The 26313-nt window shown below is 45.8% G+C and overlaps 2 protein-coding genes across 5 annotated transcripts in view; one reads left to right on the top strand and one right to left on the bottom strand.

Moving 5' to 3' along the window:
* Positions 1–13823, top strand: part of ITSN2 (intersectin 2) — a gene marked incomplete at its 5' end in the record, with an annotated part of 41722 nt that extends 27899 nt beyond the window's left edge. The window contains 11 exons of the mRNA XM_027897462.1: positions 5171–5292; positions 6161–6267; positions 6863–7046; positions 7626–7724; positions 7885–8052; positions 8903–9115; positions 9839–9960; positions 10500–10582; positions 10721–10804; positions 11088–11261; positions 12360–13823. Of these exons, the coding sequence (XP_027753263.1) occupies positions 5171–5292; positions 6161–6267; positions 6863–7046; positions 7626–7724; positions 7885–8052; positions 8903–9115; positions 9839–9960; positions 10500–10582; positions 10721–10804; positions 11088–11261; positions 12360–12517 (1514 nt within the window). The remainder of the gene's footprint in view (positions 1–5170; positions 5293–6160; positions 6268–6862; positions 7047–7625; positions 7725–7884; positions 8053–8902; positions 9116–9838; positions 9961–10499; positions 10583–10720; positions 10805–11087; positions 11262–12359) is intronic.
* Positions 13824–13949: 126 nt separating this feature from the next.
* FAM228B (family with sequence similarity 228 member B) lies at positions 13950–25178 on the bottom strand. Of its 4 annotated transcripts, none has more exons than XM_027897491.1 (7): positions 25005–25178; positions 23761–23859; positions 21620–21724; positions 19010–19084; positions 18131–18328; positions 14846–14923; positions 13950–14436 (listed from the first exon to the last, which is right to left on the bottom strand). In XM_027897491.1, the coding sequence occupies exons 2-7, from the start codon at positions 23773–23775 to the stop codon at positions 14410–14412; spliced, it is 498 nt and encodes a 165-aa protein (XP_027753292.1). In that variant the 5' UTR covers positions 23776–23859; positions 25005–25178; the 3' UTR covers positions 13950–14409. The 4 variants fall into 4 exon arrangements, with proteins under 4 accessions (XP_027753292.1, XP_027753293.1, XP_027753295.1 ...); XM_027897492.1 differs by lacking the exon at positions 25005–25178 and adding an exon at positions 24910–25004; XM_027897494.1 differs by lacking the exon at positions 19010–19084.
* Between the last annotated feature and the right edge of the window lie 1135 nt (positions 25179–26313).

The following is a 26313-nucleotide window of genomic DNA, read 5'->3' as shown; positions in this document are numbered from 1 at the left end:
TGGTGTCAGTGGGGTGAGAACACGAATGGTGCTGTAAATGCACAAGGACAGGTACCAAAACACTTCCTAATTCTGTAACTGTCTGATCTGTGTAATGGACTAGCAAGCTACACAAGCCTAGTTTTACACAAGCTCAGTTCCTGATCCAGACTTGGATCCGTGCAGGAAGGTCCTGTGCCAGCACTGTGCAAGGAGTCCGTGGTGGTGAGGGCTGAGAGCACCCAAAGCACTTTCTCCACCTGATTAATGGTGCAGTCAGGAGCACAGAAGGCATAAAGTTCCATCAAAAAGTTACACACTAATAACTGAAACGTCTCCTCCCAGTCACTGAACTTTTCTGCCCTCTTGATGCTTTGTCAGATTGTATCCCTGTGTGATTTCCTTGAGCCGGGTTGGAAACACCTGTAAATAAGTCTGCTCGTAGGAATGCCGACAATCCTTGGCCTGCAGTGGGAGCTGCTGCAGGGTTGTGCTACTTCAATGTAATGAACCAATAAAACTGCTGTGTAAATGGTGTGTGCTGCCTTAAGATCCCTCCTGTTGTTCTTTCCCAAGCTTGAGTGTCCGTGTGCGGGGATGGTTGTTGAGACACGCGAATGCAGGCTGTGCTTAGCATGAGGCAATTGTTCACCCTTGGTTTTAAACGAAGTTGTAAGATAACTATGCAAATGTATTTTATTAAAGGGACACATGAAAGGATCTAGTTTGTCTGTTGTTTTTTTTCTCCATCTGGGGAGGAATTTTATTTTTTTTTTTTTTTCCCCAGCTGAATAGCTTGGTACGAGTGTTGTGTTGCCTGGCTCTGTGATGGAGAGACTCGGTCTTGCTTTTTACCTCTTGGAAATTGAATCATAAATTTCCTCTGTTGTAGCAGAGAGAGTACCCTGCATTTACTGATTAAGGGAGATTGGATAAAAGTTTTTATTATTTTTCCTAGGGCCTGATGGAAACCACCTTTTCCATGGCCACAGGTTTCTTGGATTAGTTCCTTCTGTGGGTTTCAGAGGCTGCTCCAGGCTGTGATAGGAGTGGATCACGAGTGGGTTGGCCTTACACATGACAGCAGAGCTTGTAAGTGGCTGTGGGTGGAGTCTCATGATGCCACCAGCTGCTCCCTGGCAGTACTGAAGGTACTAACGCCAGCCCACGGTCCTGAGGGTGAGATGTGGCCTTCCTCTGGCAACCTGGGAAAATAAGAGGCAGGGAAACAAACCCCAACCCTTACTTGCTTTTCCCAGCCCTATCAATTGGCTTGGGATTCAAACAAGCAAAAAAACAAACACAACCAACCAACCCCCTTCAAAAAAACAAACAAACAAAAAACAAACCCCTAAATGAACCAGGCTATTTCCTTAAAAATGCAGTTTATATAGAACCACAGAGTCATTAGGCTTGGAAAAGACTTCTAAGATCATCAAGTCCAACCAAGAACCCAGCACTGCCAATCCCACCACTAAACCATCTCCTCAGGTGCCATGTCCACACATTTTTATGAACAGGGATGGTGACTCCACCACTTCCCTGGGCAACCCGTTCCACTGTTTGGCAACCCTTTCCATGAAGAAATTTTTCCTAATATCCAATCTAAACTCCTCCCTGTCCCTAAATAGTGTTCACTGGTGACCCAAAGCAGTTAATGCCTCTGGTCTAGATAGATCCTTCTGGACAAGGGTCTCAGCTCCTGTTGGAGGGTTAAGCTGTCATTTCTAACGTGTTTTTAACTTGTTCATTGATTGGGGAAGTTTGTTGGGGAAGGGGACAAAGCACTCAGTGCCCAGGCAGATCTGAGCATCTAGGAAAGCCTTTTATTCATCTGCTTTTTACTTCAGTTCTCTGGAATTGGCTTTTAAGGGAAGAATTTTAATTCACTCATTTTTTTTAATCAAGAAAAAAATGAAATGGTTGATAGGTCTCATTCATCTTTCTCTGTCTTTCTTTCTTTGGGGGATTTCTTTTCTTCAGAAAGTGTCACTCTTCCCCTTGAAGGTGCTCAAGTCCAAAATATGACAGGAATTGGAAAGGTTTTCACCACCAGCCCCCATGTTTTTCAGGCATGTGAATCTCCTGCCGAGCAGAACATCTTTGGACTGTGGAATGTGGTAGTGTTTCAGGCAGGGACAGTTATGGAAAGTAAGAAAAAAGGTATATTTGGAGGGGGAAGGTATAATTTTAAACACAACAGTAGAGACTGGGATTTCCCATTTATACACTCTCCAGCTTGTTTTGCCCTGCCCTGGTGAGGCAGCTGCTTCCTCCCCTTGGAGAGCAGGATTTAGCACAGAAGGCACCCCAGGTGGTGTAGGCATGTCTTTGTTGGGATGTCCCAGGTTTCCAAGGTACCAGACCCTGACTGCTCGCTCCAGTCGATGCTCTGGAGAAGGGAGCTGGGCAGGTCGTGCTCCAGGCTGTCTGAAAGCTTGGCCCTACCTGCTCTTGGTGGGGGAGGCAGGCTGGCTTCCCCTCCAAAGGTCAGGAACCCCTCTCAGTAAGCAGAGGAGGTGAGTAGCTGCAATCCCTTCTGCAGGTGCTCCCAGAAATCTCACTGCTCTTCATGAGTTGCATCTGGAGCTTGGGATGAATCCTCACCAGACAGAAGCCAAACCAACAGCTCTCTGCTGCCAAACAAGGCAGTTTTATTGCTTCCATGCACATTCCTGGCTGCTAAACTAGCAGAAGAATACTGTTTTCTTTTTCCCCCCACTTGGGATTTGTTTGCTGCCAGGTTGTGAGCTGGGAGTCAGATAAGTACCAGAACTGATGCAAGGGAAGGAGGGAACAGGAAGGTTGGAGGAGAAAGTGTGGAGATAGAGGTCCAGCCTTTCTGAGCCCATGGCTTGCTATGGACACTTTGGGAAAACCTTGGCAAATGCACCAGGTAGGCTGGTTTGTTCTCTGGTCTTGTTCATTTCTTGCCTTCAGACCTTCAAAAGCCTGAATTCACCCTCTAAAATCAGGTATGGGGATCCTGTACTGTGTTTTTATGTCACTACCATCAGACCTATCAAAATTTGGAGTGTTTTCACCAGTAAACACTAGTGTTTAAATAACATAAAATATTAAACACAAAATAGCACTTGTCCCTTCATGCCAGAAGCTGACAGGCCAAATACAAGGTCAGCGCAGGAGTCAGTTAATGTAACTGCATTTTTGCATCTGATAATGAGCTCATAAACCAAATCTATTTTAATGCAGAAAAAAGCCCGTTTTTCTTCCAATGTTTGCTTCTGCTTTCAGTGGGCAACATGGGGCAGACCCAAATCCCAGCGTATGGTTTTTCCAACAGCTTTGGGGATACAAACAGGCAGGAGCTTCAGTCCATCCCTGCTGACATGACCACATGGTCAAAGCTGAGATTTCCAAATCTGGTTACTGTGCAAACCCCTGTTTATCTTAAAATGTCATGTCTTAGAAAACTGGTGAGCTTAAACTCAGTGTTGTACAGACTGAACAGTGACAGAATTAGCACACATTGGCCGTAGACCATCTCGATGGACTGAGATACCAAACTTCACAAGAATGACTTTGGGCTATAACTTTACTTCTTTTTCTCATCTAATTTTGGCCTGATTGTAACTTTGGGGATAACTAAGGCCAGAAGCAGCATTTTGCACAATCAAGAGAGCTGTAATCCCAGATCTCTTTGTAAAAAGTGGTGTTTTTGCAAATCTTGTGGGAAGGCTGAAGATCTGTGATCCTCTTTAGGGTGCAAAACAGAACTGAAAAGTCCTGATTTTCAATCTAGTTGTTGCCTTTGCTGCTTTACTACTTTGTGTTTTTCAAAGGGTTTCTCTGTTAGAATACTTGGGATGGTGTCATAAGTTCACTTGGTAAGAGTTTCTCTTTTGCTGACAGTTGCTGCTCCTTCAGAGCAGCTTGATGCCTGTGAGTTCCTGCCAGGGCACTGTCTCATCAAGTTTAGCCAAATGTTTAGTGTTTCTTGGGTTTTTTTCTCCTCGAATTTATTACTATCTCCATTTTTAGAGCAGCCCTCCCATAAACAGATCTGTACACTGGTAGTGAATAAAGCCACATCCTCGTGTCCCAGCTGTGTCAGGGTGATGGTGAGGTCCCCCTGCCTTTCACACCACCTGTAAATTTTCATGAAGTGTTGTTCCTCTAGAAATGCCGGATTCAAATGAGTCCCTGCGATGTCCTTTCTGCTATCCTGCCAAATCCACCTGGTATTACAATCCGATGCCATCACACCCAGCAATAGAAGGACCTTCTCAAACTCTCTGTAATTGTTCCTTTTTATCTCCTTTTCCCCAACCTGCTGCTTTGCAGTCCTCTGCTGGCATGTGATGGCTGACAGGCGGATCCAGATTGACTTTCTGTGCTCTCCTTTACCCAGCTAAACATATTTACCACTTTGTTTTTACCAGTTTTTGGTTTGGTTACTAAAGTTTGAACACTGTTGCCTTGTTTACTAACATACAGTAGAGGAAGAACTGTGTGAAGCTGTAGGGCCTGCATGTTCTTGCAGAAACTCGGGGTTTGTGTCCCTGACTGCTGGTGTGTTCCTGTGCATGATTTTGATTATTTGTAATTGATACATAAAAATAATTCAACACATTTCAGGCTCATTTTAGAAAAAAAGTTATGCAACTGTGAAATTACACAGATATGACATTATGTGTTATAACTTTATAAATTTGTAATGGTGGTTTATCGTAAGTTATTAACCAATGCAGAGGACTTGAGAAATGGGGTGGGGATTAAAGGTGCAGTGTCCTAAGTCAGGACCAGACACATTTTTCATTACTTCATCCTACAAAAGAGAACTCAGAATCATAGGATCATTAAGGTTGGAAAAGGTCTTTAAGATCATCAAGTCCAAAAAGACATTGCTGGAGGTAAGAGGAAATCACAGTTCCAAATCAGTGTGGCAGAAGAGGTGAGAAAAGTCACGAGGCCAATGGAGTGGCAGGAAGTCAGGAATTCTCATTCTGCATCACAGTACAAGAAAAAGGGGCATTTGAAGAAATAAAAATTTGACTGGAAAATGACACAAAGGAAGGAGAGGTTTCATCACTACATCACTCTATTTTGAAACCCGCTGCTGCTGTTTGTGTGGTCTGAGGCACAGGCTGGTTTGTGCTGGTGCCACTTTTTTAGTTCATCAGATCTGGTGCCCTGAGTGGGATCTAAACTCCTGGCTTGCTTCTTGTAGGGTGTGCTGATCTCCAGAGCCTCGACACCATGCAGCCGATGGAAAGGAAGAGGCAGGGCTACATTCACGAGCTCATTCAGACCGAGGAAAGGTACATGGACGATCTGCAGCTCGTCGTGGAGGTGAGATATCTTGGATGTGAAAATGCATTTGGAAGGAGAACACCTCTGTCCTGCTGAATAGCAACAATAAAGGAAGGGATTCTTAGGAAATGTGAGATGCTGGAAGAGGAAAGGTGTGTGGGCAACTCCCTTTCCGGTGAATGTTACATGGTTGCCCACCAGGCAAAACGATTTTGTGAAACCCATTGGCTTATGAGGACCTTCCTGTTTTCCAAATCCTGTTCTTTGGTGTTTGGGCTCAGTGGAAAGATGGGCCAGGTGTCAAGCAGAGCTGCACAGGCTCATGACAGAAGCTGTAGGAGCACCATAAAGGTTTATCAAGTGCCTTCTCTCCAGTTTTATTTCTGGAAGCAAGGCCAACACACTAAACTGGGAAGGGACTGGCCAGCATTATGTGGTGTTGGGTGTCCAGTGTGACCTCTCTGCATAAAATGACTGTGGTGAAGTGTGACAGATGTTAAAAAGGCCGAGTTACACAGGTGCTCTGCTCTCCAGAGCTGATGTGCTGTGGTTCTGCACACAGGGTGACCCTTTGTGCTCCGGGCAGGGGGAAAGGCAGGATGTCCAACTGCAATTTGTGTAGTGATTGACTCTGAAATCATGGGAATGCTCTTCTGCTGAGCAGTCAGCCTGCAGGTCCCAGTGCTTGTTCCTGCTTTGCAAATGATGCTGCTGGTGTCAGAATGGGGTCACACGCTATGGGGAAATAGCGACAGCTGTCACAAGTGCTACTAAGGAATTGCTTTTAACTGCTGAGAAATTAGACACTGAGCATTCAACAAAAGCAAAGTCACTGCTGTGCTAAAAAAGAAGCTGAGCTGCATTTGTCTCTGAAGAATAACTCACCTTTCTCTTTTTTTGGCTGCAGGTTTTCCAAAAACCAATGGCTGATTCGGGCTCCCTCACAGAAGGAGAAATGGGGCTGATCTTTGTTAACTGGAAGGAACTCATCATGTCAAATACAAAGTTACTGAAGTGAGTACTTACCTGCAGTCTTACATTTTCCTCTTTTTTATTCTCTTTTTCCTTTTCCCAGGAAGTTTCCTGGTTTTACAATAAATATTCTGTCCTTGATGATTATTTCCTGCGCAAATGTGCATCCAGAACAGACTGCTAAAAAAGGAGTTGCAATAAAGGAGAGGGAAGAGTAAACAGCAAGAACAGATGCACATTGTCTGTAATACCTTAGAAACAGAGCCTACACAAAAGTATGTGCATGGGAGGTGTTCTGTTCTTTCCAGTTCTCTGCACATCAACCTTCCATAATCTAAAAATAAACCCTAGAGAGACAGTGACTAATAATTCACTGAATGGGATGCTGGTTGAATGTAGAGATTGATGCTGATTGTCCCAGAAACCTCACAGGAGAGTCCCGGTCCCCCAGACACCACCAGGCAGATCCTTCAGCTCAGCATGTTGTGCTGGTTTAGGCTGGATCCTGGCACTGCCCTTGCTGTGTATGGAATTCACCTCCCAGGCTTTGAGTCCTTTCAGAGGTGGGGGTTGTTAGGGCTGTGATTTGGGCGCCACAGACTTGGCAGCGGAGTTGGATGGGGATTTCTTTCCTCAGGGCCTTGCGGGTGCGCAAGAAGACGGGAGGGGAGAAGATGCCGGTGCAGATGATCGGGGACATCCTGGCGGCAGAGCTGTCCCACATGCAGGCCTACATCCGCTTCTGCAGCTGCCAGCTCAATGGAGCATCGCTGCTGCAGCAGAAAACTGATGAAGATGCTGATTTCAAAGACTACTTAAAGGTATCTGATTCAGTAGCTTTTGTGCCTTCTCCTTTTCTCAAAGGAGGAGCCTGTCTAACCAGCACTGACCAGATCAGAATAACTCAGAAGAGTAAAATCCTGCAAAAATAGCTTGAGAACCTTCCAAGGTGTATGTATATGGTGACCTTGGTTAACACTGTCTGTGCTCTTTATTTATACCCCTGTCTTTCTCTCTGGCTTATTTACTGAGGCCATGAAAGGAGAATTCCCAGAGTTGCTGACATCAGGCGTTTGTTTCTTTCATTGCTTTGTTCCTTTTCAACCTGAGTGGAGCCTGTAATGTCAAAATCAAAGCTGGAACAGTTTTGAATGTAAGGACTCTGCATGAACAATGACCCTGTGATTTATGCTGGTAAAGCATCTGGTACAATGACAGTGCTGGCTTTCCTGTTTGTTCTGGAAACAAGCATTGTTTTCTTATTGGAAAAATCTAAGATCTCTTGGAATGCCTGGAAAAATGAATCTGATCAGAGAGCTTTCAGTATTCAGTGCCACTGAGGCAAGTGTTTCCTGATGAGTAATGCAATGTCTCTGTTAAATCTCTGCGTTGCACCACAGAAACTTGCCTTGGACCCTCGCTGCAAAGGAATGCCCCTCTCCAGTTTCCTCCTGAAACCAATGCAAAGGATAACACGCTACCCCCTGCTCATAAAGAGTGTGAGTACCCCAAGTGAGGTTTTGTAGGTGAACGCTTTGAGTCCGATCTCGGTGGCAAAAGCAAAGATAAAGCCTTGTCTGTTCACGGGGATTTCTCTGAGAAGTGCCGGTGCTTAACTCTGGTTTTATCTTGTTTTCTCCCCTCTGTGATCCACCCCAGATTCTAGAGAACACTCCAGAAAGCCACCCGGACCACAGCACCCTGAGGCTGGCGCTGGAGCGCGCGGAGGAGCTGTGCTCCCAGGTGAACGAAGGGGTGCGGGAGAAGGAGAACTCGGACCGGCTGGAATGGATACAGAACCACGTCCAGTGCGAAGGCCTTGCTGAGGTAGCTGTGTTGACACCCTGCGTGGAAGAGTTTCTCAGAGTAATTTCAGAAAAGCTGGAGGGGGAAAGGGAGTCCCTGCTCACATCCCTTATTGGAATGTGATCTACTGCTGAGCTCTTGGCAGAGAAGCTTTTATTGAATTCTACTTAGAGCCATAATGTGATGAACCCTCATTTTTGCATGATTTAGGTGGTAGAGAAATCTTGATTTATAAGCTTAAAAACTGATACCATTTAAACTGTTAACCAGACAGAAATAACTCTTCCCTATGAAGTTCTGTTCCTGTTGCTGCTGGGCTAAGTCAGGTGTTACTATGTGGGATTTCCCTCTGTGTGTGCTTCCTTCATGCAGGAAGGGCACAGAAGCCCTCAGTGCCAGATGCTCAAAGATACATGGAGTTCAGACTCCTGTACCTTTCAGAACAGCCTTCCAAATGAGGTGGGACAGTTCTCCAATGGCTACCTAAGGAACCAGGGCTTGAAAGGCCCAGGAGGGCTGTCCTGGTTCCATCACCTCTTCATGCACCTGTAAGGGGTGACCTGACTGCAGACTGTGCAGCTCTTTCTAAACACAGTTTCTGGACAGCAGAGGAGTGGCTGTGCAGTAAATGCCTTCATCCACTCAGAACCCCGTGTGTGTTTTGGTAAAAGCTTAAATCTACTCTGAGATGGGAGTTGTGCTGTTACCATGGCTGATCACAGAACAGTTTCCTTTCTCTTCATTTATTACTAAATTGGTTAAACAAAACAGAAGGGCAATTTGAGCAACTTGAACCATCTCCACGGTGGAGAGGAGCAGGAGCTGATCTCTGCAGGAAGCTGCTGGTGCTAACGAGTTTTGTCTCTCCCAGCAACCTGTGTTCAACTCCCTCACAAACTGCCTGGGACCACGGAAGCTGCTGCACAGTGGGAAGCTGTACAAGGCCAAGAGCAGTAAGGAGCTGTACGGATTCCTTTTCAATGACTTCCTCCTGCTCACCTACATGGTTAAACAGTTTGTGTCTTCTGGCTCCGATAAACTGTTCAGCCCCAAATCCAACTCCCAGTTCAAAATGTACAAAATGGTGAGTGAATCAGGCTGTTCCATGGTTATGTTAGTAGCAGTGGATGCTGGCTTCTGATGAGGAATGCTGCTCTCCTGCTGGGATTAGCTGCCTGGCCCCTTTTGCTGTCACACAGGTGTGTCCTGGCAGACAACTTGCACAACTGCCACTGGCCTGGATCCTAGAAAAGGACAGGCTTTTGTGTCTTGGCTAAACAAACACTTTGGTGAGGAAAGGGCAGAAGCAGCATCGTGCCTGAGCAGCTCAGTGGGATGTTCAGAAGCAGGAGCCTTGACTTGATTTTGCACAAGTTGCATCCACAAGACATTTCCTGTTCTTCCTCAGAAAAGAGTAAAAGGAGAAAAATTTTACTCACTCTACACACACAGTGCGTGTTCTCAAGATTCTGAAGTTGGGGAGATAAGTTGAATTATCAGGGCTGCTTTGCCATTGCGAGCCTGAGAGATTCCCAGGACTTCCAAGCTTCACACTGCAGCTCTGCTTACACGGTCATGCCCCTTTCACAAAGCTCTCCCCCTAGGAAGGCAAGAATGGCGTGTATAGCCAGAGTAGTTTTTCTCTCAGCCCTTTCTCACATCCTTTACATGATGATCTCACTGTTTGTCCTGTGTCCTATGACTTTAATTTTCCCTACAGTAAAACAATGTATCTAAACATCCTTGTAAACTTGCAGCTCATTGTCACAGGGTGATGCTGCCACAGTGACATCTGCTCTTCTTTCAGCCGGTTTTCCTTAATGAAGTCCTCGTGAAACTGCCCACAGACCCTTCAAGTGATGAGCCCGTTTTCCACATATCGCACATCGACAGAGTTTACACACTCAAAACTGACAACATCAACGAGCGGTGAGTGGTGACAGTGCAGATCTGAGCCTCAGCTTGCAGATGGAGGCTGCAGGTCACGTCTCCAATGAGCAGATGTGGGGGGCTCTAAGCTCAAGAATAGGGTTTAGTCCCTTGGTCAGGAAATAAACCCACTTGACTCTCATTTGAATGACAAGTTTTCTCTGATTTTGTTCTGCTTGTGCAGCAGCTCTTGCATTGGAATCCAGCCACATCTGCTGCTCCCTGACATTACTGTTGCATAGAACAAGAGTTTAGGGCTGCAAAGTCCAGCTTCCCCAGGCCTGGTCAGTTCTTAATGTGACCCAGCAGCCTTTAATAAAACAGCAGCTCCACTTTTTTTTTAAATTTAGTCTGATTTGGAATGTGGCATTAAGATTAAATCCAAAAACTCCATCGCTTTAATCCGTGACCTAACTTGATTTGTGATGCCTCTGAAACCCAGGGAGGGGGGAATGGCAAAAGAGATTGGGGCAGTGTCACTGATGCTGAAGATTCCCTGCCTGTGGGCTGACCCTGACTGTGGGGATTGCTCTTTGCAGCACTGCCTGGGTCCAGAAAATCAAAGCGGCGTCAGAGCAGTACATCGAAACGGAGAAGAAGAAACGTGAAAAGGCTTATCAAGGTACCTACAGAGTTCTGTGTTTCCCTCTCATCCACCTGGAGGAGGCCACAGTGTCTGTGCAGGATCTCCCTCTTCAGATCTACTGCCAGTTTTTACAGTTCCAACCAATCCATTTATTTCTGACCTCTCTGTTCCCAGCCCGCTCGCAGAAAACCTCAGGAATAGGACGTTTGATGGTGCACGTGATTGAAGCAACAGAACTAAAGGCCTGTAAGCCCAATGGTAAGTGAGGGAAACAGCCTCAAATCACTTTTATTCCTGTAACATTTGGAAAGGCTTGCTGAGAGGAGTTTGGTGATTTGGGAAACGCTCTACAGTATGAATTAACCATTCTTTAACTTCAGAGAACTGAGGGAAGAACCAGCTCTGTGCTGCTGTGGGATATAGGGATTGCCTGATCCACGTTTGGGCAGCAGCATCCATGTGTGTCCAGGCAGGCTCCAGATGGAGGGGGGGGGGGGGTTTCTGCACTGCAGGGGGTTTTCACTCCCTGCTCTGTGTTTAGGGAAGAGCAACCCGTACTGTGAGATCAGCATGGGCTCGCAGAGCTACACTACCAGAACCATGCAGGACACCCTGAACCCCAAGTGGAACTTCAACTGCCAGTTCTTCATCAAGGACCTGTATCAGGATGTCCTGTGTATCACCATGTTTGACAGGGATCAGTTCTCACCGGATGGTAAGTGTGGACATTTAGGAAAAGAAGCAGTTCTGAGAGCCTGTGGGTCTGATTGCTGCCTGAGAAATGTTGTGTAAAAGCAGTGCCTCAGGACACAGGAGGTTCAGTGACCTTCCAGAGCCAGCAGTTCCAGGCAGTCAGATTTGATCCCACTCCGGCTTTTGTGTCACAGTATTTTTTTTTTTTTTCGGTCAGACTGGGCCAGACAGAGAATTTGAAAGAAGTTTTACTCTCTCACTATAGGTTCCCCCAAAATAAGGTGCCAGGTTGTATTTGCACAGCAACAGCTTGATAAGTTTTCTTGTTTTGCTTGGAAACAACACGGTTTGGGCTGTCAGTTGCTTCTCATACTCCCTGAAAGCTTAAATGCTTTTTCAGGGCTCACACGTGGTTGATTATTGCAGATTTACAAGGAACTGCCTTGACCTGAGGTGCCGTGTGTGTAACTATAGCTCAGTCTTTTCTCCTGTGAGGTGACGTGACTTTGGGTGCTTCTCCCAGCTGGACAGCAGAGTCTGTCGTTTTTTCAGTCCACAGTGAGCCTTTTAATGCACAGACACACACACAGATGTTATATAAGAAATGGCCACAAAGAGGGTATATGATTTCTGAATAGAACTGTAAACCTACTGGTGGTAGTAATTGTTCAAGTCATTGTTCTTGTGAGAAGAATGATCTATAAGCTTAATTAAAAGTCGGCTGAGCCAAAACAGTTGATTTTTTTAATTGTCTTTATAGCACCTCAGCTGATCTGGAAACAGGTTCTATCACCTAACTCAGACCTGCCAGCTCTAAAACTGGAGAATATTTGAAACTGTGTTTCTGAAAGGGTATTTTCTAAGAGTGTTTTTAAAGCCCTCCGCTCAAACTGTGACAATAAAGGCATGTTCTCCATCCTAAATCCGTAGCATTTTTGTCTTCTAGAAAGATCCTTCCTTGTCACTGGCTGGTTTACACAGGGCTGAGGGCAAACAAGAAAGCTGGGAGCAGTGCTCTGGAACTGAACACCTAGTGTGCAGCATTGCTGCTTAACCTGTCTCTCTCAGGTTCTCTAAGCTGTCTCTGCCTAATGAAATTTCTTACTCACTTGCCCAACAGATTTTTTGGGTCGCACCGAAGTTCCAGTAGCAAAAATCCGAACAGAACAAGAGAGCAAAGGCCCCACGACTAAACACTTACTGCTGCACGAAGTTCCAACTGGAGAGGTCTGGGTGCGCTTTGACCTGCAGCTCTTTGATCAGAAAACACTCTTCTAAGAACACCTTTTTTTTTTTAATTTATGAAGGACAACTGAAGCTGACAGACTGAATATCTTTTGGTAAAAGATTCCCTGCCCCACGCTGGTTATTAAGAAAGAGTTCCCGCTGCCTCCGTGTTTCCTCTTAGCTCCTGCTTGTGCTTAGTTCCTTGCAGCGTTCCCAGTTGTTGTTGATCTATGCAAACACAAATGTTACTGTATATACAGTACTATAGCTCAGTGCCTTTTTATTATGTTGGAATATCTTGGGTTTGGATGCCAATGTTTCCATTTTCAGGGCCATAAAAAGTATTAAGTAGAAATGTGGCACCAAGCTGTTTGTATATTTTACCACTTAGTCTGACAGACAGACTGAGGAATGGTTTAAGCTCAGCACTGGAATCATTCCATTAGAAATCCTAAAAGTGATATCCACTGGAATCTTCCTGTCTCAGGATGATAGTTTTAAAGGTAAAATGCTGAAGAAGCCTTAGCACTGGAGAAGTCTCCGATATATTGTATATTCTTTAAGAATCAAGTGTAGTTCTTTACTTGACTTAGTTCTGCACTGGAATCAGTAACTGCTACTTGATTTTAATTTCTGCTTCAGTTTGATTCATCATTCTCTGCTGAGACAATGTGGTTGTGAAGAATAACTAGAAAAAAATATTTTAAATACTGTGACCCACAATAATGTGGCAAAATACTCTTCAGCTTTTGGGTTTTTTCCTAAATATAAGTTATTTGTGTACATTTCCTTGGTCTTGCAGACCTCCATGTGAATCTTGAAGCTTTGACATTGCCAACATGTATATAGAGAGTAAAATGTAAGTTTATTAATGTAATTTGTCTACAGATGTTTATGGATTTTTAAAATATATATTTTATTGTACAGGGGAATGTGAAATAATGAGAAAAACTTATAGGATTCGTTCAAGAAAAGTTTATTACAAGTTTAAAAGGTTTGCCTGGGGGGAACTGTCACCCCAACACAAACCTGTAAAAAGAGCTGGTTGAAAGCAAAAGCTTTCTCTTGGCACCAAATCAGGGATGGTTTAAAAAAAAAAAAAAGTTTGTTTATGAAATGTTTGATACATTGTAACCATTTTACTGCCTCCTTAAACTGCTTTATTGCAGAAGCACAGCGTGCAGTTCTGGGCAGCCCTTTCCAGGGGTGCAGCAATTCCTCCTGAAGTCTGGCAGTCAACCCTGCAGTCACCATCTGTGCACCCTCCTGTTACTGAGTCAACCTCTGTTACTTTTAACAGTTTTCTGTGGTTCAGTATTTCTAATCCTAAATAAAACTCAATCTTGGCAACTCTTGAGAGATTGTGTCTGTACAAGTGAGAGTTTGGAGAGTTGAGGAAATTCTGCTTCCAGGCTTTGAGACCAGAGCTGCTGTGCAGCCACACCAGGGGGAGATGGCACCACTCTGGAACAGGAGAGAGGCTGGTCTGTGGGGCACTGGCTCAGCTGCTGCTCAGCACAGACTCTGAAAAGCACTTCCCATCTCCTCTCCCCTACTCATTTCCTGCTTCCTCAGAACACCATATATGTATGTTAAAAGTTTGATTTACTGCTTGTACACTGTGTTCAGGAGAGAACACCAGCACAATCTTTGTTGAGCTGAGCCTAAGTTAAATCTCCTAAAACAGCGGATTTTGGCATTTAGAGCATGAACTGGAGCTGGCAAGAATTGGAGCAGCATCCCAAACGTTTCTTTGGCTGCTGGGTAACACCACTCCAGAACCACGATCAAGATAATAAGTTTATTGCAGTTTGCCAGAAGACTTGGGCTGTTATGACTTGCTTTGGCAGCAGATGTAACCTGTTTTACAAAGGGTGCCTTCTGCTGGCTGTGCTTGCTGCTCTGGTCAGCCAGGGGACAGGTGACATCATTGGCTCTTGCTGTCATTGTGGTGATTGATGACTTCCATCCTTTAAACAGAAGGAAAAACTTTTGCCATGCTTCTGTAAAGATCAGCTGAACTGTCAGAGTAGTTCCTTCTACAGAGCACACACAGAGCTTGCCTGGGAACTCTCCAACCCTCCTTAGACAGGACACACTCCCTGTGCTGCCACAGCGGATTTGAAATGAGGAAAACAAACCTCCCCCCTGCCATTGCCTACTGTGCCTCTGAATCTGGGCTTAGGATGGATCCAAACCACATTCCTGCTGAAAACCATGTTCAAATACTCTTGGGCCTAAATGCAGTAGGAGCTGGGACCCACATTTGTTCAGTTAATAAAACTGGAATGTGTTTCTCTCCAGCAGCATGTCAGCAACATGCTCTGCCTCCCAACTATGAACTGCCTGCCGGGCAAAGGGGAACTCCAAACCTCACACCTTCCAGCAGTCTGTGCACATCTTCTGGGAGAATGGATCGTACTCTGATGGGTCAAAATGGTCCAAAAACACGTAGCCCTGTGGGAGAAGCAGGCAGTGGGTCAGGTTTCAGAAGCCTTAGGAGATACAACAGTGAGAACAGCCAGCCTGGGTGGGACACAGCCCGTGACAGACGTGGTTGAGAAAAGGAGTCCCAAATTTTCGCACACTGCACCTCAGAAATAAGGTGACTGGAGTGCAACAGAAAATTCCTCTATCCATTTTAATTTATCATAGGCATAAATACATAATACATGATTTCATGGAGCATCCAGAAATAATTTCAGGCTAAGATGCTCACCTTAACTAGGGCAGTCAAGACAGTGGAAATTTCGCTCAAGGGAAAATGTTTTGACAGAGAAGGGAACGGGTATTATTAAAAAAAAAGTGGAAAAAGAAAGGAGTGGGTGAGCCCTCAACAGGCACAGCCTGGGCAGGTCACTGGTCTGGGTTCATGATCCGGCTTTTCCATCTAGACATAGGAGTGAAGACCTGAGCACACCTCATAGTGCAGGTCACAGCTCCCTCTCATTAAAAACTCTGCCTGCAACAATCATGTTCTGCAGTTCAAGTTCCCTATAACAAGCACATAAAATACTCCTCCCTAATATTCATTCTTACAAAACCCTGGAAATAAAGGTTTTTTTCATCTTTCTTGTGCGGGTGATTTTCCAGGGATCCCAGGAAAGAAGGGAGCATTCAGCCCATGGCCTCCTAGATCTCAGCCCTACACGGTTCTTCATGGCAATCTGTGGATGTGATTTCAAGACTTGGAAAAAAACATACTTGAACCTGAACAGCTCAGGAGCTCTGCAAGACAAGGCCAAACAAAAAAAAAAAAAAGTGGGATCTACAGCAGATTTAAGAGGTCACTGTGCTGAAGGGGAGTGAGCCAGGCCCTGAGGGCCGGTGCTGTTCCCAGACACTCGGGAAGCACCGTGGGGCTTCTCTGCCGCTGAATGTGGATGCTGCCTCTGCAGGGGCCTCTGCTCCTCAGGATCTGGCAATTCCCCACACAACAGCAGCCACACTCACCATCTCATGTGTCTGTCCCTGGAAAGCTTCAAGCCCTAACAGAGCTCAATTTGCAGAGTTTTAGTGCCACCCCTTGGTTTGTTATCACATATCACGCCTCTACAGGGTGTGCTGAGAGCTCAGTGGATCATGGAGGTGCTTTGCTGCACTCCCAGGTCTGATCCCTTCATGCAGTCGATGCATTGCCCCTCACACAGCCCTTGGAATACAGCAGAGTAACAGCTCTTCCCAATGAGTCAGGGGGGTCTCTTCCTCTGCAGCACATGATGCTCCCAATAGCCTGGACTACCAGAAGCTGAGCTGTGGCTAACACAGCAGCATCCCAGGCAGGGGAAACCCCTTGCAGGCTGCACTGTCACACTGCCATCTTCACCCTGTGACCAACCATCTCGTTAGGCATCTGCAGTCCATGGCCACAGGACTTGAGAGGAGGAGGAGTGGGAATGGCAATGAAAAGGAGGCAGATTTGAGGCAAAAAACCCCATGTATGAGCAGGTCATTGGAAGACCAGAGAGTCAGGGAAGGGAGGTAAAGGAGGAGGGGTCAGATGGTGTGAAAAAGGCAGATGAGTGAGCTGACAAAGACTGAGATGGAGGAACTTTTTAAAAAAGTGAGGGGAGGAGGAGAATGGAGGAAAAGGGAAAAAGCTTTGGAAAGCAAAGGACAGTGAAGAATTTGGAGGAATTATCAGAAGCAACAAGAAGATGGAGACACAGCAGTGGGGACTGTAATAGAAGAAAGGGGCAAAACCAATTTATGGATGGAGTAAAAGAGTTGACTGGAGAGAGAAAGAGAGGAAGATGAGAGACTGGAGGAAGAATAATAGACGTGGAAAGAAGGAATGGATCAGTCACAGGCATGGGAAGGTCAGGAGATCTGGGAAACAGGAGAAGGAGAAGCCTAACAGCAGGAAAGAGAGCAAATGGACAAAAAGAAGGGGGTGAGGGGAAAATACAAAGCCAGAAGTCAGTATATTAACCAATCTGCAGAAGTGTTTCAAGTGCTGCAAAATGTATCATGTGCTGCCTTGGTTAATGCAAACTTATGCAAATGAGTTGTCCTGTAACTCTGAAGGGTTCAGCCTGCCCTGCAAACATGCTGATGATAGAGCTGACAACACGGAGCAAGGGGAAAAGGTGGAGGCTGATCACTGGTGATGGTGCTTTCCTTCCAGGAGGACACATCCCAGCACATCAGCCATTGCTTTTGGAGGACACCCAGAAATTCCTGACCTGACACAGAAGCTTGCAAGTGGACTGATGCAGACCCAGGTAAGTACAGCACACCCAACACATCCTAAATCCTAGGACACCAGCAGTAGGACTGATTCAGGTCTTTGGTGTTCCATGCAGTTTAAATGCATGGGTCTGTCACACCAGGCCTTTGAAAAAGAAATCATTTGCTCTCGTTAGAACAACACAGCTCCCATGACATTCTCATTTTTGGCTGAGAAGGTTGTTTACAGTCTCACGACTCCACTGTGCAGTGGTTTCCACTGACAACAAATGCCTGTTCTCGATAAAATATTATCATTTTTGTGGCAGGCAGATTATGTAACTGCACTTACTGCTCTATATTTCCATTCCTGAGATGCAGAAAGTTGAGTTGTGGGATTTGAGACTCAACAGTAGTGTGAAATTCAGAGCAAAATGAAGAAAACCAACAAGTATTTCCTACAGTGCCTGCAATTTTTCTGAGTACTGAAACACATGGAACTACAAAACGTTAGGTCTGTTACCTGCATACAGACTTCAAGAAAATTGTTTGTATCTCCCTGTTCCCACATTTTTTTCTTTTATGATCAGTAGCATCCAGGGCCACAAAATCATTTCACTTGTGCTCTGCCAACATACTGCAGCAGTGATGCAGCTGAACTCCTGATATGAGAGTGCAGTCCCCCCTCTGCTCAGTCAGCCTGTGATTTCAGCTGACAGAGCTCAGTTTGTCCCACTAAATGGTCCAGCTCACAGAGGGAAATACACCTCAGTATGGTGTCTCATCATATTCAGACCCAAGCAATGCTATTGTTTGTATCTGATGGGGAATTTAAACAGCTCTAACATCATATGTCACCATTACAGAAGTCCTTGGGAAAGAAAGGGCAGTTACAGGTAAGGTTCAATGGGCAGCAAACAGCAGCTAAACCCCTGATTTGTCCAAAGCCCTCCCTATCCAACCTCTCCATGACAGAAATGTACTTCTTGTTGATACCTTCTTTTTACAGTAGTTTAAATACTGAGATAATTGTTCTTGTTTCCTTTTCTGCATTTCTTCAATTGACTGGCTGCTCATTTTGTCCTCGATTTTCTGCAGCACTGGCTCTAAAACATCCTTAAGCCATTCCTTGTACACAATCTCCTTCTTCCTCAGGTTTAGGAAATCATTGTGCCTCAGGTATCTGTCCACCTCCTAAGTAAGAAATGGAAAATAAAAACCATATAGATTATTGGCCAAGCACATTAAAGGTTTCACAGATGAAGGTTGGCTGATCTGACTGGTCTCTGCTCCAAGGGCCCTGTTTTCCAGCCCTTCCTTGTGTTTCTCCCTCTCTCCACTTCCCACCACTTATTTCCAACCTCTTGCTTGCAAGAGCTCTGGCATTCAGACCCTTAACTTTTGAAACTGTGGTGCAAGAAGGGAAAATGTGAGTAATTTTTTGCTGACCAGGTTATTGAGCTGAAATCACTGCAGAACAGGGGGCTGATAAGCAGCAGACTGTGCAAGACAGGCAGCAGGAGAAGGACCTTCTCCTTGCAGCACTGGCAATCTGCTAGATCAGATCAGATCAGATCAGATCAGATCAGATCAGCCCTGCTGCCCTTTGCTCACAGCCCCACTGACCAACTAACCACACCCACAGAGCAAATATTAGGTGCAAACAGGCAGGCAAGGCACCCATGATTCACATTTAGGGTTACTGCTTCAGTCACATGCAGAGGAGATTGAAGAGGCCACAAACTCATACTTCTAAATCAGTTTTTTAAGGATACATACAATTAACATCTTCTCGCAAATCATTGACTGGAAACTAAAACACACTGACAGGCAGGAAAGCACACAACAAATCAGAAAAGAGGTACCACTTCTTACCCTCACAAAACAATTTTCTCTGTCCAAGATGCACTGAACAGAAGCAAGGATGTCTCGGCTTTGGTCAGGTGTTACCTAACAGAACATAAAAAACCCACATGAAGCAAAAGCAGGACTCAGAGTAGGAGTCAGATTTACTTTTGAATTCAAAACAACTACTGGTGTTGTGATTAAAGACATATTATACCATAACCCAGCTGGCAAATCCTCGCAAGACTTGCTTGGAACAGTGGGGATAAGTAGCAACAGAAGAGTATTGGCAGAACTGGAATGGGGACAGGAACGTACATGTTAAGACCATACACGTCCTTGGCTGCTCCTCACCATGACCACACACCACTTGCTCACCTGTGCCAAACATGGCTCATTAACTCAACTCCTGCACTGCAGCCAAGGAGCACAAGCAGTACAGACCAAATCCATCTATCACTCAGGGATGGAGCCCCTACAGGGAAGATGAGGGGGGTACCTCCCCTGTGATCAGGCTGCACCAACTCTGTGGGATAACCAGAGAGACCTTGTCTTCAGCAGTTTCTACAAGCAACACGTCATCCAGGTCTTGGCTGGGACAGAGTTAATTTTCTTTCTAGTAGCTGGTACAGTGCTGTGTTTTGAATTTAGGATGAGAGTAATGTTGATAACACACTGATGTTCCAATTGTTGCTAAGTAGTGTTTACACTACGCCAAGGTTTTCTCAGCTTCTCACACCCCATCCCACCAGTGAGCAGGCTGGGGGGGGTCACAAGGAGCTGGGAGGGGACACGGCTGGGACAGGTGACCCCAGCTGACAAAGGGTTAACCCAAACCTCAAGAGACCTGGTTTTATTCAGGCCTAAGCCAGAGGCAGGGCTGAAACATTCACATTTCACCTGTCTGACCTGCTGCCTCCTCCCCAGGTTTCCAGTGATGAATTCAAGTCATCCCTGCTGTGACTTTCCTCTGCTCTTTAAAACCTGAGCTACAGCCACAGCATTTTTGCACGAGCCACCATGCCAATGGCAGCACAGACTCAAGGAATGCATTTGATGCACAGAATGGAAAATTAACCTGCTACTCCCTGTGCTTAACATTGATTCTTAATTCCAATAAACAGTGTAGTTTCCAGTCATGTCTGTCTTGACCTTGCTGACCAGCTCCACACTCCAACAGGCAAGGAGAAGACAAATAGTATTTAAAAACCATCAAAAACAAATGAGAAGAGGAAATCTAAATTGCTGGCACATTTTAAGCTCCTTTCATCCTACTATTTGAAACAACTGGCATGTTGTATTACACCTGACAAATCCACTTCACATAATCACAGATCCTTTCTAAGACCAGCACCATAAAAGCAGCAGGGACACACAGACATCACTCCAGCTGAGAACCACCAGCAGAAAGTACTCAGAACACACTCTGATGAGTAGGTGGAAAGTTTTCCTTCAGGATGATCCCTGTCTGAAGACTCCTTCAGAACCAAAGGAATTGGTTCCAAAGGTCCCCTTTGACTGAAGGAATTCAGTCTCTTCTCTCTGGAAAAGAGCAGGCTCAGGGGGAGCCTCATCACAGTTCTTACAGGGCAGCTACAAAGAGGATGGAGGTTCTCTCTGCACCAGAAGCCACGGGCAGGAGACAAGGGGTAAGAGGTCCAAGTTGTATTGGCTGAAGTTTCATCTCAATATAAGAAAGGAACCTTTTACAGTGAGATCAATCACTCACTGGAACAACCTCCCCAGGGATGTGGTGGAGTCCCCATCACTGAAAGTTTTCAAGATATGATTGGACAGGGTGCTAGACAACCTCACCTGGTGTCTCCTTCCCATAAAAGGTTGAACCAGATGATCTTTCAAGATCCCTTCCAGCTGGGGCTGTTCCATGAGCCTGTGACTAGTCACAACCTTGTTTCAGGTTTTATGGGAAACTTTTCCACATACCAAGCTGCAAGTAACTCAGTAAAACTGCCTCAAAAGGATGCAAGAGCTTGATAAAACCCATTGAGTTGGTTACTTTTTACAGAGTTTTTTGTTCTTCTCCATGACAAACACATCTCAGATTTTTCAGAACATTGCAAATAATTATTTTTCATTCCTCCCCTCATAACTTCCGTTTCATTCCTCCACTCATATCTTTGCACAACAGAAGCCCTTCTGTGTTAGCCAATCCTGGGCAATAATTTTCTTCTGCAGTCAAAAGTTTTTGCTGTGCCACTCTTTGCTGGTGCTGAGAACCTGTGGATAAAAAGGTAAAGGAAGGGCGAGGTCTGCATAAAAAGCCAACGTGCTTTACAAAGATCAGGCCCTCATCCAGGTTCCACAATCTGGGATGGAGCAGTAGAAAGTAACACACACTGCAATACCCATTTCTGAGCGTGCCCAGGACAGACTGAGACACAAGCTCCTGCTGGCTCTCAGATGAATTCAGGCACATGCCAGGGACGGCAGTCTGGGAGCACAGACAGACAGACCAGAATTCCCTAATCCCACTGTCCAGAATTCAGTGGGATTAGGTGGCCGGTTCCAATACAGAAGCCCAATTACACACCAATACTCTGGGATCCCAGTTACAGATACTGTTTTCTGTGGCTGTTCACAGTAGAACCTACAGCTGAAGGAGTGCTGGGAGTCACTCACCCGCCAGGGCCGTGGCTGATCAGGTTCTCTCACAGGTCTCAGATGTGTCATGTTTTTTAGCCAGGAAATCTCTGAGCTCTTCCCACTGTGCATGGTTGGAATAATCTGGGAGAAACATGAAAACAGCCAAAAACATGCAAAACTATTGCATAAACAGCAAAACCTTTATTTTCTTACAATTGCTACCAATCGACGAAGCAAATCTCTAAAGGAATTCTAACTGCTGATGCCAGCAGCATCCTCCTGTCACAGCAAGTAAAACAGAGATGAAGTATCAGGTTTACAGTCAGGTACTGCCTCTGGTGGGACTGTCTGTCCTCATCTCCACAAACAACAGACAGTACATTTTGTTTCAAAGAACAGTGGTTCAAAAATGATTCCACAATGCCTGTCAGCTTTGAAAACATGTCAGAGTTATCAAATTCCACCTCTGCACTATTACTTACTTCCTTTGTGCCTTTTTCAATCACATAAAAGTCACTTTCAAGTAACTGCTACATCCCACCCCAGGGATGGCTGCCTTTTAGTGGGTTTTAAAGTCAGTTCTACCAGACAAAGCTTATGCTGAAGCACCAACTCTGAGCTCCAGCCAGAACATTCCATCTCCTCTCGTCTGTGCCTCAGTATATCTGTATCAATTTATAACAGAGACAGCAGAACCACAGAGGCAAAATGCCCTTTACAGGAACCTCCATTTAAACCTCTATTTATTTCAGATTCACTGGAGACACACTGCTTCCAGGAAACAATGGATTCACATTACTTAGGTAGAGAGTGGAACAAAAGAAAAGCTTATTTCTGCAGAGATACTGACCTCAAATCTTCAGCCACATCTTTCAGTTACAAAAATACATTCTGTTCTTCAATTATTTTTTGCAACATCTAGTTAAAAGAACCTGCAAAGACCCTCCAAATCAGGTATTCATAGAAGGTAACAATACTTTTTGTACAAGACAATATTTAAAAGTTTACTCTGTCCAACCCAGCACTTCAGTGACAATATCTGACTCCCAACTGGCCTCTCTGGACTGCAGATTCAAATCTCTTATCATCGGTTCAAGGTGCAGTCTGTAATCTGTATCTTTATTTGTTTCATTTCACATTCTCTGTTCTTATGCACTGGTAGATACATCTGCCTGGATATTCCTGCTTCCTCACAGAAATGCTTTCCTGTCTTCTCTGACTGAGTCAGAAAACAGAGGAAAGTGTATGTTGGAAGGGATCTCAAGAGTCCCAGTCCCATGCCAGCTTGAAGCAGAGCAAACCTCACAGGCAGGATTGCTTGAGGCCTCGCCCAGCCAAGTTCTGAAAATTCCCTTCCTCAAATTTGAAAGCTCGTGTCCTTCCCTCCAACTGCTTCCATAAAGGAAAAATCCTCATTTCTGCTATGTAATCCAGGTCAAACCAAATTAAGGGGGGGAAAACAACGCACATGGTACCAGGGACTTTCCTTCCCTCCTGTATAACTCTGCAAGATTTCTATTCTTTCATCAGACACGAGGAAAACTAAAAGATTTGCAGTGGGGTAGGTCACAACATCCCAATCCTCCATGGAATTTTTTCAGCCCCTGTAAGGGGGGCTCCAAAGCCAGAAATACACCCTGGCCTTGGCAGTGTGGCAGCCCAGCAGGCCCTTCCTCTACAGTGATTCCCTGCCTTCTCTGCACAGGGGAGACAAGAGAGAAGAAAACAGAGGATTATAATTAGGACACAGGATTTGGAAAGCAGGGGTCCTGCTACTTTCCATGTGGAAATGAACATTTTTTTGTCTCCATGTGCCCTGGAGGATGGTGTTCCCTGGGAGAAGCCCCCTGCTCCAAAAACAATCTCCCTTTTATCCAGGCAGCACAAGTCTACTGAGTTCCAAAAAAGCATATCCAACCTCCTGGTGTCTGAGGGGCAGGGGAAGTTTATCTCTCTCTGTTTATCCTTCATCCTGCAATAACCAATTAAGGTAAATTGTGCACTCTATCTCCTACACAGATTAATGACAGTACATGAACCCTGATTAGCACTGACCCAATTTCTGATACAAAATAACGGGCAAACAGAGAGCACTGAGGCTGGGCTGAACTGAGATGCTACAGATTTGTTATCAGACAAGTTAACAAACCCCCCTATGAGAAAGAAATCCCACTCACCTGCAAAGGTGCCATGGGCTCCTTGGTCTATCTATCTTTGACAGATTTCCTTTCCCTCCAGTTAGTTTTGTTCTTCTGGGATAGGGATGCTGTAAATCCCTGGACAAGTTTGAGACACAGAAAATACATATTTCAATATTTTAAACTACAAATTACATAAAATACATATTTTAATATTTTAATTTCTAATCTTACAAAACAAGTAAAATTTAAAAAAAAAAACCCAACCATTAGGCTCCTTTCTATCTTCAGGAACTAGTATTAAGACTCCATCCATTTCACAAAGAAAGGCTGAGCCCTTCTGTGAGCACAAAGCAAAGGAGGTGTTTGATCTCGTCACAGAGAATTTGGGACCCCCAGGGGAGACAAAAGAGAGCAAACATAGAGAACCTGCCTCTGTAGCAATCTGCCCTCAGGAACCCACAAGTGGTAAACACTCTAACTGCAGATTTTTCTCCCCCCAGTCTTTTGTAACTCAAGCTGCTACTGAATCTTAATCCTTTCTTTTACTGCTTTGTTTGGAGTGTTGCTAGAAGAAACCAGCTCTTCATGACTGACAAAGGCAGGGCTCTCTGACTTGAGACAGCAGCTGGTTTTCAGGTCTTAAAACTAAAGGTTTAACCACAGTCTTGGATAGAAACACAGCAAAGTATTTCCAAAATCTGAGTGGATAAAAAAAAGATTTGCAGTTAATGTAGCATTTGCAGCCTGCAAATGCCAAGTCCCATGAGCAGGTTGGCTGTTCTGTAATATTAGGGCATATGTTTCACTGTGCCACATGCCTGGAAGTGTTCAAGGCCAGGTTGGATGGGGCTTCGAGCAACCCAGTCTAGTGGAAGGTGTCCCTGCGCATGGCAGGGGGGCTGAAGCTGAAGGAACTTCAAGGTCCCCTTCCAGCTCAAACTGTTCTGATTCTGTGAGAGAACCAGGGCAGCTCTATGAACCCTGCAGCTTGTGAACGCTGAGCTAACAGATAACCTGTGCAGGCCTGGCCCCTGCACCTCGGAGGCAGCGATGGTGACCGGGCCAGCGAGAGGAAAACGCCGAAACCCCCGCCCCGCACCCTGAGGAGAGTCCCGCACAGCCCAGGGCAGGCGAGGGCGGGCAGCAGAGCCACGCTCCCCCCACAGCCGTCCCTGGGTCCCTCACTGGCCACAGGGCCGGCGGGACGAGGCTGCGGCCATAGCCAAACCCGCCCCGCTCGGCACAGCCGCGCTGAGGGGAAAATGGCAGCGCCCTCCTACGCTCACGGTTGTTGTAGAGCCCCTCCACGTCCTTCCGCCGGGGAAAACAGCCTCTCTCCCAGCACCCACAGCCCCTCGGGACGAGGAGGAGCTGTCCCCGGGGACAGGGCCGGGGCAGCCCGGCCGCAGGGCCGGCACCCACACCCTGTTCCTGGGCGGGACGTGGCCACGGGCACGGCCGAGCCCCTCCGCGCGCGTCCCGCGCTGCCATGGCAACCCCAGCCCGCGCGCTGCTCACGTCCGGGCTGCCCACCAATCAGAGAGCGAGAGAGCGGCCGGCGAGCCAATCAGAAGCGAGAACAGCCCCGGCCGAGCCGAGCCCACACGAGCCTGGCCGAGCTGAGGCGGGCCGAGCAGGCGAAGTCGGGCTCACTGGTTTATCCAGAGTTCACTAAATTGTATTACAAGATTTCACACATTACCGTGCAGTGCTGGCCGTGACATTAAATTTGAAACTGAAGTCAGCCAGAGATACCAACAGAGGAGGGAAATGTGTGGGTTTTTTACCCCAGCGGCACTGCGCTGACACACTAACCAAGAGTCACATAAAAGGGCAGGTTCCTCAAAACCTGTATATTTTATTTTTTTAAAAATGATTATTATGATTGATTTGTGTCAGCACCTCAGGAAAGACAAGTTCCTCGTGCCTGAGCAGCCTGTCAGTGCCCAGCCCCTGGCTGGGACACCCCAAGAATCACACCTTGTGTTCAAGAGCCTGGAGCGTTGTCCAAATGCTTCTTGGACTTTATCTGTTCTTGAACTGTATCGAAGGGTTGGTCTACCAACCTTTTCAGGGACACCAGCAGAGTGTCAGAGCCAAATCCCTTATTTCAGCCTGGAAAGAGAGACTCCCTCCTGGATCCCCCCCACTCTCTTAGTTGGTATTTTATCAGTTTTGTCAAGTATGTCACCCACTGCTGCTGTCTGCCAGCGCCCTTGAAGGACTCACACAGAACAGTTTAAGGAATAACACACTTCATTAACAAATACCCTGATCACACAAGATTGTGACAGAGTCAGGGATTGATGCTGACACTGCACTGATTCCAAGAAAAAGTTTGAAGCAATACACAAACTCTAATCATCAAGGAAAGCTTGAAATAATAATTAGCACACTTAGAATAAAGTTCTTACCCAATAGGCCTCCCTAGAGGGAAGAAGCCAGGTTCAGCCCATTGACCAATCCCAGATACTAGGATGGAGTCTTCCCTAATGTCTCTCCCTCTTAACTCACTGTGACATTATTTCTTTACACTTACACGGAGCTTGAGTGATTCCAATCACTCATACTTTTGTTCCTGATTGGTGA

Source organism: Empidonax traillii, unplaced genomic scaffold (assembly GCF_003031625.1).
Source record: "Empidonax traillii isolate 1590-97213 ecotype Southwest subspecies unplaced genomic scaffold, ASM303162v1 scaffold543:size1229247, whole genome shotgun sequence".
NCBI lineage: Eukaryota > Metazoa > Chordata > Aves > Passeriformes > Tyrannidae > Empidonax > Empidonax traillii.
The sequence above is the reverse complement of the archived record's forward strand: the minus strand, read 5'-3'. Positions and strand labels throughout refer to the sequence as shown.

Bases quoted from the DNA above. Each gene is read 5' to 3' on its own strand.
- FAM228B (XM_027897491.1), bottom strand. The intron at 19,085-21,619 runs GTGAGTGACTCC...ATGTTCTGTTAG, and splicing joins ATCAGCCACGGCCCTGGCGG to GTAACACCTGACCAAAGCCG. The intron at 14,924-18,130 runs GTATCAACAAGA...CTTCTCCCACAG, and splicing joins TAAACTACTGTAAAAAGAAG to GGCTACGTGTTTTTGGACCA.